General features: G+C 38.2%; 1 protein-coding gene across 4 annotated transcripts in view; it reads right to left on the bottom strand.

The window, feature by feature from the left end:
• The window catches only part of FABP6 (fatty acid binding protein 6), an 83,604-nt gene that overhangs the window by 50,239 nt on the left and 16,413 nt on the right, over window positions 1-16,952 (bottom strand). For all 4 annotated transcript variants that reach the window (XR_007890820.1, XR_007890819.1, XM_051631516.1 and 1 more), the window contains exon 2: window positions 206-310. Coding sequence is in view for 2 of the 4 variants with exons in the window: in XM_051631516.1 (XP_051487476.1) it covers window positions 206-310 (105 nt within the window). In the remaining 2 variants the exon portion in view is untranslated. The remainder of the gene's footprint in view (window positions 1-205; window positions 311-16,952) is intronic.

The following is a 16,952-nucleotide window of genomic DNA, read 5'->3' as shown; positions in this document are numbered from 1 at the left end:
ATACTGCTTCTGTAGAGCAGGCTTACTTCCTGTGACTGACAGTGCTGATTCCAGGAATGAAAACTGAAACTGCTGAAGTGCAAAGCAGTCCTACCAGTCTTGGGCCCTGTTGATCTCAGCACTTTCCTGTAAAAAGCCCCATTTTTTTAGAAGTATTTTTGACAAATTTATAACCTGTGAGACTTACACCACAAGACATACTTACCAATCTTCTTCACAAATTCATCATAGTTCTCATCGCCTTCAAATTCGTATTTGCCTGCGAATGCCATGTTGCCCTGGTGATGTGGCTGGTGGGGCAGAACAGCAGCTGGAACAAAGAAGAATGGATAAGTGCAGATAACTTGAGGCCCTTGTTTTTATAAACCAGCCCAAGCTGTTCAGCCCACCTATACCCACACCCCTTGGAAATACACTTTTATGATCTGAGTCACTAGCATGGATGCCATTGACCTGTATGAAAATCAAGGTTGTGATTGAATTACACATGCCTGACAATAAACTTGAGATCAGCAGAAATCAAGGACAAAAGCTTGGTTTTAATTTTAATGCATTTTTAAACAAAGTGATACATTTTTATTTTCATGATTCCACTGGTTTTGCATTCAGAATGGAATATTGGTAAAATATGTTATAATGAAACAGGGGAAAATCAGCCTCAAAGCAATGTCCTGAGATCACAGCCTTGCTGTGTTTGGAATCATACTCTATATTAGTTAAAATATGAAATATAAAACAAGCTGCACAGATTCCTAAGTAATTCTGATAGGAGATGAACAATGACAAGACTCTGGGTAAATTAATACACTGGCATGTGTCCTTCCTTATCTTCACAGAGAAAAAAAGAATTATGAAACATTTTACACTACTTAGATGTAAGGTACAACAGATTAGTTGGTGGCACCATGTTCCCATACCTTATTTAATATAAAGAGACCAATAGTGCTTTGTATTGCTTAGCAAATGTTTCCACAAAGTTAAAAAAATCCAACACTTATTTTGGAAAAACAGAGCTCTGATTTACATAAGATAACCATATGTTAAAAGTCAGGGAAGTCTGCTGGGTAATTTAAAATGCATAGAGGAGATATGCCCTATGCCTAATGAATCCATTGCCACACACAGATAGCAGGGTAGGAAATCCCCAGCTGCTCTGTATTGGCATAGCTCCACTGGCTGAGGATACAGAGCAACAATTTTTAATCTGAAGAAAAAATTTCCTAGGATTTATATGAAAATTGTATCGTAGATTGGAATCCTGTTTTACTTAATTAAAGTAATAAATTTGAGAAGGAACTGAAAAATCCACTTTTCTCCAGTTTTATAAAAGTCTGGAGACATATATGAAAGTGTTCATCAAGTTTAGCTGTATGTAAAGTGGGTTCCATTTCTTAAATGAAATTAGTTTAATCCCACATGATAATGCAACATGATTTTAATGTCAAGAAACTGAACAGAAGAATAGAAACATGGAAAAAACATGGAAAACAAAGGTCCACTAAACTTCACCACTGCTCTCCTTAGTATACTTTCAAGTTGATGTATTCTATGTAACCATTCTATATTTCTAATTAATGGACTTATCCATACTCCACTGTGTCAGAGAACAAACTAAAGTTCAGTAATAGGATGAAACTTCAGGAAAATGTTAAATATCATACATCACAGTATATCATTACTGTAAAACTATACAAACCCAAAGCATTGCCACATCTAACAGTTTCGTCTTTGAGTTAACACAGTCAAGTTGTACACTCCCTCAGCCTGTGCTCTAAATCCTGCCCATTGTAGAGTGTTGTGTAGTGTGCAAAATGTTCTGCTTGGTTGGGACAGAACAGTGCCTCTCAGTGAACCCTGACTCCTATGGGTTCTCTCTTGCATGGTCACCAACTGGCTGTGTCTTGATGTAGCCTCACAGATTGGGGACTGGATGAAGACAATGTCATACCAGTGTGAAATGCAAGAGGAGCTAGAAATAGACAGCCCATACCCAACCACTTCATCATAGCATACCAGTGTGCACAATAACTCCTTAAATTAGTATCTGTTGAGGGGGGGTGTTAAGGTTTTATTAAATATATTTGCTATATATACATATATATTTAATAGCATATTAATGATCATGGCATGTTACAACTCAATTTTTAAAATCTTCTCTCTATATATATATTTTTTTTTTTTTTGTACTTACTAATCTGCTTAATTTTATGCAAAGCCTCTGCTGTGTGTGAGCCTTTAAATCAACTACAGAATACACAGGGCACACAAGGTCTGAACAGGAAAATATTTCCTGATTTAGGAAAATTTTTGCAATTTCAGAACTTTTTCTTAGAGGAGTAAAATGAGAGAGATTCCAGAATAACACACAGAGTGATGGCTGAAAAGTCTGAATCAGACAAGACGGGACTTCTAATGAAGAATCATTTTCTGACCAGGAAAATCGTCAGAAAATTCCAAGTCAGTTTTGTGAGAGATTACACCTGTGGACTGGAAAAGATCTTTCTTCATATGTATTAGTTGGGAATTTATATTATTTTTGGGTGGTTGTTTTTTTTTTACCTACTTCCTCTTCTGAAGTCTGAGAGAAAGTAACTTCAAAATCTTACATCTTATGAAAGAAAACATAAAACTTTCAAATGGAGATGTGACTTTTGAAGCTGACAACAATCCTTTTAAAACTATTTGTTTGGGTGTATGTTCCTGGCACCAAAGCAGTTTTCTGGAACAGATGCAGAAAGTAAACAGGAGTGAAGCATAACAAAATCATGGTGAATTTGTAAAATAAAAATAGAACAAATGTCCCAGGAATTACTGCCTTCCCACTCCTAACCTTTCACTCTCCCCATATTTACTCAGCTTTAAATTGTTCCATGCTGTGCAGTGCCTGACTACATTGTGCTGAAGTTCATGATGCCACAAAAGCCATACCATCTGCTGTCTGCAGGCAATTAAAAGGATGTCTCCATACTTGAAATAGAAGAGAGCCATACACCTTCCCTCTGAACATTTTCCACATCCTGTGATTAGAATTCAAAACAGCAGTGTGGGAGAAAAGTATGAAACTGGGGTTTCTGTATCAGTTATAAATTTGTAAGAATCAGGGAAGGAACAGAGAAACTTGTTTTGCTACCAGAGTTTCCTCTGCATTTTTGATTTAAGTGTCTGTAAAATTATTCTGACTGTCCTGCAGCCATATTTGACACTTAGTTTTTTTTAATTAGAACTCCTTCATCTTAATCCCAGGATTGCTGAACTCAATGACCAATTGTGCAGGAGGAGAAAACTAAAAACTTTCTTTATCAGCTGAACCCAGATGCTTAGGCCCTATTTGTACGAAGAAAACCAGCATTAGCTCAGAAAACAATGAAGTGGTTGCACATACTTAGAAACCTCAGTTCTTATTGCTATGGTAGAGCTAAGTAGATACCAGTTAAGCTAAAACAGAGACAAAACCTCTAGTAATTTCAATCATACACAGATTTGAAAATACCATTTAAAGGAAAGTTTCATCAAGAATATTTTGTATTTTAGAAAACTGAAACACTGAGAACAAGTGATCTACCAGATCTTATGATACAGTGAATTGATGATGCAGCCAGTAAGAAATTCTAAGTCCAGGTATTAAACAAGTGTCCGCAGGATAGCACATGAATTTAAATATTCTTATAATGACAAGTCCTTAGAAGCAAACAAGGAGACCTCTGAGCAACCAATTACTTTCAGTCACCTGAGGAATTTTACACTTGCTCCACTTCTGGGCTGTGAGAATCTTTACAGCTGCTTGGCACAACTGGCTGAGCAATGCCCTGGTTAAGGCTCTTGCTGTCTCCGTGTGGCCCCATGTACATACTGTATACATCTACTGAAAGGTACTCAGCATCCAGCCCCAAATGTGCTTTTGGAGAGTGGGTGACAGGCAAGACTGACCTCAGGTTAGCTGAGTCCTGAAGGCCTCTGTCTTGCACTAGGCTCTGAGTCCCAGCGAGGCATGCATAACCCTGTGACGAAGGTAAATGAACTCAAGCCATAAAATCTTCTGTTCACATAAAACTTATTGGGGAACAATGCCACTGGTGTAGTAACACCACATGGACCTTGAAAGATAGATCAAACTGGATAAGAAAAATGCCACGGTTCTGTGGAACAAGAAAAAGATTATCAGACTGTATGAACAGTACTTGAGTTTTTATGTTCTCTCCCTTTCTATAAAGATCAAAATCTATTGATAGATTTCTTGAGATATGATAACAAAATGCTGACATCAACACAACGATACAATTCTTAGAGCTTGCCAGCAGTGGGAAAGTGGTAGGCATAGAGCCAGTGTGTGGTACAGTAAATTACCAATGAATAACTATTTGACTGGGTGGGTCACTCTTGCCACAGACTAAGTATGAGTTCATCCACCGAGAGTTCCAGAGCAGGTTACAAACATCCATCCAAACAGTAAAGGTAAGGCTACACCGTGGTAACAAATGTTCTTGCTCTGCCTGGCTGCTCAGGATGAGAATCAGTTTAGAACAAGTTTTGAACAAACATGCCATCATCTGTTCCTGTTTGTGCAGAGGAGTTTTTAATGTGCATTGTGAATCTGCACCCATGTTTCTGCTCACTTTTTCTGAAATAAATCCTCATTTTCATTCTTGCCTTATTTTGGTTACAAAATGTAATGGAATTTAATAGTGCATTGGAGAATAAAGAATTTCATTAAGTAATATTCCACATACTGAATGAGGACAATGGTTATTTCAAGAATAAAGGAATGGAGGCCCTCTGACTTTACTGAAGTTACAGTCACTTGCACCATTCCTAAGGTTAGTCATCCAAGTCCCTATCTCTTCAGTTTCAGCTAAAACCTGTATCCATGTATTGACCTCACACTTTGCATTTACAGTATTTGTGATCTTCCTGCCTCTTCAGAACTGTGAGTGTGTAATATCTCTTTTGCCTACCTCTACTGCAGTGGCTCATCCTTAGTGGGCTGGGCATTGAACTAAATGGTGCAGAGAACTCCAGAACTATCCAGTAAAAAATGAGAATAAATTAGAATAAATGTATTTATGTCTTTGTATATATATATTTTTAAATACATATACTTAATACTTTCTAACTACTACAATGTAGAGCCTGCTGCAAACAACCTTGGTTATGTTGTACTTCTGCTTAACAGAACTCAGTTCAAACCGAACTAAATTAACAGCTATAACTGAGATGAGTGGAATAATGAAAGATATTTCCCTGGCACAAGGTGAGAATCCTAACAGAGAAAGGCAAACAAACAAAAAGCTCCTGATGTAAAAGCTGAAAACAGCTTTCAGGAAGTGGCCACTATCCTCAGTGTACTTGGCACTATCTATCATTTTCAATGGAGAAAGATGCAGCTGTTCTTAATGCAGGTCAAAGAAAATCCCATTATTCTATAGGAGATTGTGTCTGCCATCTGGTGGCCAACTGCCAGGGCCCGTTTTCCAGGCAGCATGTTCTACACTGGAACCCCACCTCAACCATGTAACCCCCTGATTGCAGTTACAGCACGCCAGGCTTTGCAACTAGCCCTGTGCCACAGCTCAATCTCGAAGATTAATCGCCAGTCCCCTCATTCTCCAACTGTAGAAAAAAAATAAATCCCCTGAAATCATTACAATTAGCCTGATGAGAGTCATGCAAAAATTGGTGTTGCTATCCTGTCAGCCAAAAAGGCACAGGGCTGCTTCATACAGATTTAATTAAACATTGTAGATCAAAGGCCAAATGCTGGCTCCCCTGAATCATCTAGAGCTGAACTATCTTCAACACAATGTAATGAATCTAACTTGATGTGCAAATGCTATTTGTGGCAGGCTGGCATTTGTGGAAACCATTGAGTAGATTCAGCTGCCACAGAGAAACACAAATAAGGGTGGGCATGCTTAGATGGAGCAGCACTGTTTGCAGACAGAATGCAAGGATTTAGCATAACCACTGAGTGGGGAAAAAAACCAAAAACAACCTCAACACTTGCATTCACAGTTATGCTTACCTGAGTCACTGACCTAACATCAGTACATAGCAAATCTCATATTTAAATTTATATAGTGAGGACTACTGGCAGGAATCAGACAACTAGCTACAAGGAGAAGTTATGCAGAAAGTCTCAACACTGTATTTGAATTTATCAGGATCATGTGAGTTGCAACCATGTGGCTGTTGCAGACAGTCAGTATGAATAAGTTGTCAAAGAAGCAAAACTCTTGTGGAAGCTTAGAACCAAAGGAAAAGTTCATCTAAATTGAGCAGTTGATTCCCTTTGTCTCCCAAGTCAGCTACCTCTGATATGCAAAACAGCTGAGTCTTCTAGTGCTAGTAGGAACAGAGGGAACTTTCAGGAATCAAATCAAAAGCCTTGGATATCTTTTCTTCCAGAATTTACTTGCCACAAAGTCATAAATATAATGCTTTTGCCTTCTTTTGTCATGTTGAAGTCACCCTGCCCTTGAATGTCTCCTAGCATGCCTTAAAGTTTATTAACCTTTCAGACGTGTTGTATAAAGCCAACTGAGTTAGATACACTCAAAAACAAAACGGAGATAAGGAAAGTAATTTCATTAGTGAATGAACTAGGCTGAGTGACTACCTTTGAAGTGCTTTTAGAACTGGAATGCAATTGAACAAGGAGTACAGATTCAGAATAGAAGTAGGAACTCTCCAGTGAAAAGAAAGTTACAGTTAATGATGCTTTTGGAATGAAACTTGATCAGGAAATTCTTAATACATCTGTATCTGGCAATTATTAGCAACCCTCTATAGTAAATGGCTAATGATTATTAATTCCTTTGGTATTCAGAGTAATCATTCATAATGAATTCAGAATGAACTCATTTGGTGTTAATGTAATGTGTAATTCCATGGGAGTCCTATGATAATGTTGCCTTATTAAGTATCCATTTAGTAGAGTACTAGGTGTTACTGTTCTAAACTCATACACAGTATAAAAGTAATTACCAACAAGATGTGGCCGAACTATTGAAAAGGTAGTGCTTGTACAGAGTCCAAATATTTAACAGAAATGCACCAGCCAGCTCTACAGGACTTCTACAGGTAACACAGTACAGACTCTGTCCTTGCCCCAGATGTGACATTCTGATGGGTAGGATCTGCCTAACAAAAACAGGGAAGAGAGGATCATAGCAGAAGCTGAGAGATAGAAACATTTTCAGGAGAGGAAGACAGGCCTTCCAAAAATCCAGTATTTTTGCCACTTGCCTAAAATGACATTTGATTCTTTCCTGCCAAAACACTCTATCAGGGAAACCTTTAGTCTCTTCGGATCTCCAGAAAGTAGTTTCCAGAGAGCAAGATAACCAAGTGATTCATTCCAGCTGTACAAGCTGACATAGATTCTGTAAGAAGTGTGTGGTTCTGCTGCCCCTGATTTGTGTTTCTGATCTCCTGTGTGCTACCTCAATGGGATGGCTGAGGTCTAGTTTGGGCAATTAAAAAGACAGAAACCTAAACAAACAAAGTGCTTAGTGTTCAGGTGCTTTAGTGTTCAGTTTTCAGCTGCTTTGGTTATCTGAACTGTATCGATTGCATGGTCACACCCTGCCAGTATCACAGGAGGCATGAGAGAGGAGGTGAAGAGGACCAGCATTATCATCAACACCAACACGCAGCCCTTCCATCAGCCCAGCAGTGACTGCAACCCCTCCAGTGATGGAGAGCAGCCTGAGGACCTGACAGTGCTGCCTAAATTGCTCCAGTGACTCCTTCCTAGCTGCTCCTGAGCCACCTCTTGCTTTGTGCTGGCACAACCATTTATGCAGTAGTGTAGCAAACGGAACCAGGGCCTGATTTGAATTAAAAATACCAAAGATAAAATAAAAAGGTATTTTCCAGCTGGATCAGTACTCTAATCCAGTTCTTTGCATGATCACATAAACAGCTGTAACAGCATAATGCAAGTATTGGCATGGAGAGGGGAACAAGCAGCTGGTGGAATATTGGTATGAGGTGGCTATGCCACTGAAAAATGCTCACTGTAATCATAGTTTGAGTTATAATGTATGATCTATATTAAAAGAATAAAGACATCCAACCTGATAATTGTAAGCCAGGTTCTGGAAAGGAAAAGCAGAAATATGCTCATGCTAATTGAGCAAGCGACCTGTGTCTATTCAGGTTCAATGAACAAATTATATGCAAGCTGAAGACTCAGTACAAATTCTCTGAACTCATCATCTACTATTGTTTCCTCAAAGTCCAATACCCAAGTAAATAAAGTCAGCAGTCCTGGACTCAGAAGCACCAAAACACAGAATGGGGGGGAAATCTGTCATTATTTCAGTCTCTTCTAGAACTGATAGCAATCCATACAATTTCTTGTGTTTGTTATTGTAGCATGCAGATTACTCCCTGGTACGCAAAAATACTCCTTTAATTTCTAGTTTACATTAATGCATGGTTATTCTAAGCCTGTTTATACTTTTGCCAGCACTGCCCCTTCTCTTAAGCAGAACGTCTTTCTGTGAGTTTACCCCAAAATGTTCTAGAAAGCAGTTGCATCCTCTTTTTTTCTAGGGTAAAGAAATTGGGCTAAGCCATGCCAGAGTGTCAGACCCTTCTGAAATGACAGACATTTTCTTCCTCTTATTAGCCAAGTATTCCTACTCACTTGCTCCAATTTCAGATAATTTTTTGGCATAGAGGTGACTGGGACCTGTAACAATTTCCAGCTCAACAACAAGTTTCACTGGTATACTCCCCAGCTTTTAAGCCAAGGTCATTAACAGACTAAAATGTTTTGGTTTTACAGTGAAACTGATACCAGCATCTTCTTGTGAAACTAATTGTTGTTTTACTTCTTTGAGATTTTTCCCTTTAATTAGTTACCTTATTAAAAATGATCAAGTGCATTCAATTCAAGGCAAATGGAGACTGATATCAGAAATAGGAAGGTATCTTGATATTTAAGTTTTAGTAACAACTGTAACAGAAGACTTGAAGATTTTTGTTATGCCAGTTTTGATTCATGTAATCTGAAAATACACAGTAAAACTAATGGTGGCCACTATCAGTTTGGCTTCCAATATAACTGTTAAGATTCCTTTGAAATATCATCTTTGGATTAAGAGCCACTATGGAACATTTTGAACCTGAATGGTTTTAGTCTAATGCAGACAATTTTTAAAAAGTTGCTGAAATGAAAGTTGTAGTTCAACCTTATCTGCAGAGACTTCTGGTAAAAGCAAACTGAGTCAAAGATACTACCTCTATGTACCTCTTTTTTCCATATATTTATACAAGAAGTCTTAATGGAAAGTAACAATAGTTCTGACAACTCTAAAGATAGGAATCATTGCAATTACTCTTTTGAATGTTCTTCTCTAATTAAAAACCAATAGTCATCCCCCCCTTTATCTACATAGTTCATGTGATGTGTTGTAGAGATTTTATAACTTGATGGTATCTAGATGATTGTGATTGCTGACACACCAGAATAACACAGCTCCAAATGGGAGCTTATCTTCAAGGTAATCTAGTCTAATTTGAAGACTTCCATCACATGGCTGAGGTCTTACAGGCAATCCTCAGTCATCACCAAAGGGTGAAAGAAGCTACATACCAATATAAAATAAATGTGCACTGTACCTACTTTAAATACTAATAGAAACTGATAGCACAGAGGGTAACTGAATACAACAGGCTGTCACCATCACACACCAGCACCACCACCAAGAAAAAAAATCAAATTCTTTCTTAGCTACAAGGTATTTGGAAGGTACCATGCCCTGAAAGCCCCCTTTCCACAGCTACAGTTAAGTCATTCCAATAAATTGAAATACATTTTTTACTTTGATACAGACTGTTTCTACTGAAAATGCCAACACCATATTTTCTTATTTCCAACATGGAAGACATTAGCCTTTTTTTTCACCTTAAGATACTGCAGTTTCACAACTTACTTATATTCATGCATCTTTACTCCTGTAATGTCATCTCTGTATCTGGATCATCAATGGTTACTGATGTAAAAAAGCTACGAAGCTGCAGAGCTAAAGAAAGGCCCAATTCACCACTTGGCCTGCCAGGGGAACTCTTTCTCCTGCAAGGGTTACTCAGAGTTCAGTATGCATGGAATAAACACAGCAGACTGCTTTCCAGACTGCTGCTCCACAGCCCTCCAACATTAAAGCAATAGTACTGTATTTTAAATACAGATTATGTAGTTTGCCCCAGGTCATATGACATGGGATTAATAGCCAGAAATCTTGATTCACTGCTGTCAGTTAAAACAATAGACAACACTTTATCTTTTAGATATAATGGTTTCTCCAGCACTTTGCCCTGTATCTCCACCAATTTCTTTGAACCTCTTAACTATTGCACTTTTAAAGCCTGCTGCTTTATGTGTGCACATAAACCCCATGCACAGATACATTCTGCTCTTTCAAAAGATTCCTTCAGCTGCAGCTTCTGTATCTTTGTTAAAGACAACATTAATTTAGATACTACTTTTTTTTTTTTTTTTAAAGCACATCTGTTTTGCAGTTGACTCTTTCTATTTTAAAATCATGTTTGCTAATTCCCTTCCATCTCTTTCACTCTCTCAAGCTTTTCCTCTATTGTCTTCTCCTGCAGCCCACTTGAAGTGTTAGGTGGAACAGGCAACTACCTGCTGATGGTGATAACCTATTTGCTACCTCCGTAAGCCAAGCAAGCAAGAATTTTGTCTTAAAGAGCCTCAAAGGCAGGCATAAGAAACTAGTATTTGAGTATTTTCCTTATGACAGTGCAGTGTTTATGATGTGCCACGCTGACAATACTGATGCAGGCTAATTGTGCAAAGACAGAAAGTTTGAAAATATGTGATGTAGAGAAGGATGAGTTTCTTTTCTTGAAATACCAGAAAAGCCAGTTTTCTTTGCATTGTTGGGCCTCAGCTATGCTTTGATGTGCATGACACACAGTCACATCTCACTGCATATTTTACAACAGTCTGAAATTGTATATTTCCTTAAATGTATTTAAGAGGAGAAATAAATGCTTGTTAATAACTGTTTTTAATACATCTAGCCTGTAGTGTCCATCTTCCAATGGTTTTATTTATTCTTGAGTAGGTCAGCAATAAATTTGCTGTTATTAACTAAACAACACTGATGTAAAACTGGGAAAATAAGACTGTGGTTAGCAGCTGTGATTTTATCTTAAACTATGGCATAAGCCATATTTCTCTTAAAGTTTCCTTCTGAAATCAGAAAGAAAAGCTGGAAAACACTTCAAAATCTGAACTTCCACTTTGATGTTTCTTTACTTCATAGTAACAAACAACAGCTGTTTTCCTCTTAAATTATGAGAGAGCAGTAGGAAAGAAAAAACCTAAATATCACTTATTTTCAGGATGCTTAAAAATCTGTATGCTTAGTTCAGTGACTGGATAGGGTGCCAATTTCCCAATATTCTGATTCCTCATATGGAAAATACTTTGATGAAATTTGCACAAAGTCTAAAACCAACTCGCACCACGATTCTAGTGCCCAGAATTATCCTTGTGACTCCCCTGGTGAGCATGCGGAGGTGGTTCTAAAACCAGCCTGATTTTCTCTGAATGTTTCTCCAGAGTAGGCATGGCCTTCCAGAGCAGTCTGAAAGCCAGGTGGGGACATTGTGTCATAAGCCATACTGCCACCTAGTGAAAAAGCTTTAATTTGCTTAGCTGAATATACCTTCAAGCATCGCACAGATGGACTTCTGTGCCAAAATCCGTGGCTTATAAGGGTAGTTGCAGTTTGTGTTCTAAAAGATGGGAGCTTAAAGAAACCAAAATACCTAAGCTCTTCCTGCATGATACTGCAATTTTTGTTGTATTTACAAAATTCGAGATATAGGCAGATTATTAAATGTATTGATTGAAAATGCTACACTGCACTTGTTTCCCAGCAAGTCTTCCACCCACTTTCAAAGATTTTCTGTTGCTAGAAGCACCTGCTGACATTCTGTAAACAAGCCACTCTCATCTCGGCTTGAGTTTACTCTCTGTTAACACAAGGGGCTCTGTTTGGCTTCAGGTTGCTGGGGACTGCCTTGCAACAAACCTCATGTTGCCTTGGTTCAAGGTGGGCTGACTTTTGTTTCCAATGTGCTTGTTTTTTTTTTTTTCCATTTTGATTCTTGCTAGAATGCAGGATTCTTCATGCAGAATAAGCCACAATAATGATTCCTGCATGGAAAGACACAATGGTGGCTAGATCAGGCTTTATCATAAAAACCCCTCTCAGCTTGCTAATGCAAAGAGAAGTGAAATGAGGACATTCTGATATTGATTTGATCTGCAAGGTCTGTCTCCAGGGATTGAAATACAAATTTCTTGAGCCCTTTGTGATTATTAATTCCTAATTCTTTCCCATTCTAGTACACTTTTGAAGCTGCCACTATCCTTTACAAATAATAAGTTGTGAATGCCAGAGGAATTGAGCTAGTACTTTCATCAAGGTCAGAGAGTGAGGTCTGTGGGCTCAGCACATCTGAAAATTAGCTCTCACCTTCTCTTATGATTGTTGAGTTTCTGTTACAATCTGCTGTGATTACGGGATATTATTTGAGGGTATGCTGGATATAAACCACTAATCTGCTGTATTCTGGAGCCTGGAAAACAGGCAGGCTGGCACAATTGTTTGAAAAGAACTATATATAAAAATTATCCTGCTCTGTTCACACCTTTGAAATGTTAGGCTTCTGTAAGAAAAAGTACTTTGCTCAGAAAAGATGTATGGACTCTGTAGGTCCCTGCATAAAGGAGTAATTCTTGCAGAGAAGCACAGAATCACTAGGGTGGCTATTGGCCACTGGATGATATTCACAAGGGTGGAAGCAGCAGCAGGTTTTTGTCCGGAACCTGTAATTGGGTCTGAAGGCAAGCAGAAATACAGACCAGTGCAGGGAGCAGAAGTGAGAGGTTTCACATCTTTTATACTGAGGGAGGATGATGAAGCTAGAATTTATTTATATGGGGTCATCACAGCACAAAAAGTCAGGAAGAGAAATGGCAGTATCATAGTATCTTGCTGCTGTGCACTGGATAAGCTTGTGAGCAGGAGACAGGCAAGCTGAGAACATGACTAGTGCAGGTCCCTCTGTGCTCAGTCACTGGTAACTGGAGTGACAACTAACTGAGACAGCAGTGAACAGTGAAATCCTGTCAGCACTAACATTTTCAGTCTTTTGTTTAAGAAAGCATCCTTCTCCTACAATGGTATTTTTTGAAAGGTTTGGGTTTTTTCTGGTTAGTGCCTTTTCTTTTAAGTCATTGTGACCTACATACAGACATGATCCAAATAAAAAATTAAAGAGAAAGAGAGCTTTATGTGACATTGCTTGGCTGAACCAGCTCTGGAGTTGCTGTGGCCTCTGTATTATTTTTTCACACAGGGTCAGATATTAGTTTACATAATTTTTATTTGGCTGGGTTTTTGCTTCACTGTCATAAATTAATGTTTAAATATCTCATAAAAAAAAAATAATCTGGAATTTACCCACTAAGGGTGGCATTGATGGAAACACCCATACTAGTGTAGTTATTCAGATATTAAAAAAAAGTCAAGAGTTATGGATCTATCTGAATAAAACACAGGACTAAGGAACACAATGAAGTTACTGTGAGTTAACAAGTTACCACTGAGCCATAGTAACTGCTACACAGGTTCCCTTAGCTGCTTGCCAACATGCAGTACAATGCGTTAGCTTAAATCATTTTTACCAGGACACTCTGATGAGGTTTAGATGGCACAATAAATTACTCTAGGGATATGGAATCCAACCCCTGCTATAACTTATATTTAAATCAAGATTGGTAGGACCATTACTACCTGATGACTGTTCATTAAGCCTGGGTGAGATAAATTTGGTAGTCAGTTCAACTCCCAGTGGCTGAAGACTTGCTGCAAACTGATTTCATAGCACAAAGGTCTATTCCATTTGGAATAATTCAAGCTGTGAACTGATCTCTGTCTGCCTGGATCACTGGCTGGAAGTAGAGTTGTACTGCCTTTCCAGAGCACGAAATTCACTACCATGGCTGGCACCATTTTGACAAACAGAAAAATATCTAAGGACTGAACTCCTCTGAAGGAGCCTCTGCTTTGTGATTTGTCTCTGCAGGTCAGGGCTGTATCTCACCAGTGTAGCAAGAGGCAGTGTCAGGACTGATGATACACCTGCACTCTGGATATAAATAAAAAAGTGCAGATCCCACTGCTGTTGGTCTGGCACGTTTCAGTAGCCCTGCATTACTCAGCAGTTAGCAGAGAGAAACAACAGGCATCTCAGCATAGTGAAGGAGAAGCAGCTGGCTAGAGGAGGAAGGAATAGAAAGAAGCAATTATACTTATTATAGCTACCAAACAAGCCCACATCACTCTTACTTGTGCTTGGGGGTGCAGGGCCAGCGCATATCCACCTTTGCTGCTGATTGTTTTTTTGACAGAAATTGCTCCCTAAACAGCCATGTTCAGTGATTATTTGTCTCCTTCCTTCTTCCTCTGATTATAAGCAGACTGGGATATCCCTGATCCGCATAGAAATGAATATTTTAAAAGTCAGTGCTGTCCTCAAAGGGGTTTGTGCACCATTAGGTCTCCAGATTTACTGCACTAGCAAAGAACACTGTCGTAATGTGGTACCAGCAATAGGCTACAAATGAGGAGAAAAGAGCTAAAAGAAAATGATTTTGTCTTAACACATACCTGACTGTAAATTAAAATTATCTTGAGGTCCTGCCTTTACATAAGGAATTTTCACCAAATTTTGTAGCCCCACTCAGAGTCAACTCTGTATTAGAGTAACTCTTCTTGATTCTTGACTCAGCACATGTACTGTATTTGCCTATGATCATGAACAGCCAGAAAGCACTACTATAAAAAAAATAAAGCATATTTAAACATTACGTTTGACACGTTACTGTGTTACATCAAGTTTTGCTGTTTTCTGGGTCTCTGTGTGACAAGTTTTCCCACAACTAACAGCAATTTGTGCAAAATAGTAACTATTCCCTGTGGTATATGACAGCAGCACAGATTTTCCCAGACCTATTGAGAAAGCACATTTATTAATTGCAATATGTGTACCCAGGCTGATACACTTGGCAACAAAAAAATGCTAATGAATACAAGGAATTGTGTTCTTACAGTGTAAGACATGTCACAGCCTCATCACCTGCCTTCAGAGCTTTAAGTTAATTGCCTATTTCCATGTTGTTAATTATCCTAGATTCCCCACAAAAGAATGTTCAAGTTCAAGGCACAGCTCAAAACAGTTCCCTTCTGGGTGTCTTGCTTCACATTAATCCAAAACCAATCATGTAACATAAGCATTGGTCCACCTTTCCTCCACACTCATAGCCCTTGTACCTCTCTTCTGGCCATTCATCAGCTCTGCTATTGGAAGAGCCCTGAAATCCAGTTGTACTAATCCCTGACTCATTGGGTGGACCTTCTCTTCCATGGAACCATATAAAGCTTTGTGGTTGCTTCATGCCTATAGTGGCTGTCTCTACTTGCTTCGTTCTCTAAATTGACTCATTTTTTCCCTCATTTGAGGATGATTCAAGAACTTATTCAGGCTTGACCAGATCTGACTCACCCTGGGTGACTTCAGAAATTAGGATAAAATGGAAATTGGTGTAGAAAAAGCAGCACTATAGTAAAATAGTAACTGCAGTCTCTCTACTCATGTGACAAAGAATCTGTGGCCTCCAATCTAAATGCAGAAGCAGGATTTATCACTGGTCCAATCTTGCATCAATCAGCCAATTTGATTTTATTCTAAGGGAAAAAAAATGAGCATCACTAATCCCTTTTATATTAAATTTATGCCATAGAGGAAAAAAAAGACAAACCACCTTACAATTACAAAAATGCCACTGTACCACAGAGATAAAAATTTTAAGAACACATTTGTACATATAGAGAACCTATAATGAAAAATCAGAGAAAAAGTACCAAATTTCCTTGATTACAAGATATTAAAATAGACATCAGTGTTTTGAACTATAAAATACTACTTTGTTTTAATAGAGTGGCATACATAGGCACTTAAAACATTCATATTTCATACGTGAGACACTTGCAAAGTCTGTTCTATGCCTACAAGTACAGGGTGGGCCACACTATGAAATATACATAAAGGGACACTGCCAGGTGAAAAACACTGGGCAAAATTCCAAGGGCTTTATTGTGTATTTGTTCAGGTCTTGGCTGGGCAAACTCCTGTTGAAATCAGTGGGAATTTTGCCTGAGTGGAGAACAAGGAATATAATAGTAAAAAACAAGGAAACAAACAAAAAAAATTACCAAAAAAAGTTGGATAATTAAAACTACAAAAAATGCTACAATATTGAAGTCTACTTATGATTAATCAGTTAGTGAGACTTATGCAATTCCTAGACATACGTTCTGAAAATAAGTGTTCAGGTTTTTTTCTGATTAGTTCCATTCTGTTCAACATTTGATAAGATGCCGCTATTGTATGTGAGCTATCAATGTTTCTTTATTAAAAAAAAAACAAACAAACCAAAATTTCTATTGGAAAGGACAAAATTTATGTTTGGAAAAACTTAGTATGCAAATCCTAGAGGAGCAGAATTTGACCTGTCTACAATGTGATCACAGCACCTTATCAGCTAAGGATGCCAGTGCCAAATGGTACTGTCTTCACTCATCTCAAGGATCTTCCCAACCTTTTGCATGAGGGCAAAAATTACTCAGAGTAATGCCAAAGTTTAGATAGGTAGATTTTCTTCTGGAGCCGTCAGTAGTTTGGACATCTAACCTGAAATAACAACTACTGTAATTGTCTTTTTTAGATAGAGTCAATAGAGACAATAGAATCTCAGTGAAAGTGATTTGATAGCATGAGGCAACTACATCAATCATGGTATAACAAAAATTTGATAAGTTACTCCAAAAATGTGTCTTCCTCAA

The sequence above is a fragment of the Apus apus genome, chromosome 13, assembly GCF_020740795.1.
Source record: "Apus apus isolate bApuApu2 chromosome 13, bApuApu2.pri.cur, whole genome shotgun sequence".
Taxonomy (NCBI): Eukaryota; Metazoa; Chordata; class Aves; order Apodiformes; family Apodidae; genus Apus; species Apus apus.
The sequence above is the reverse complement of the archived record's forward strand: the minus strand, read 5'-3'. Positions and strand labels throughout refer to the sequence as shown.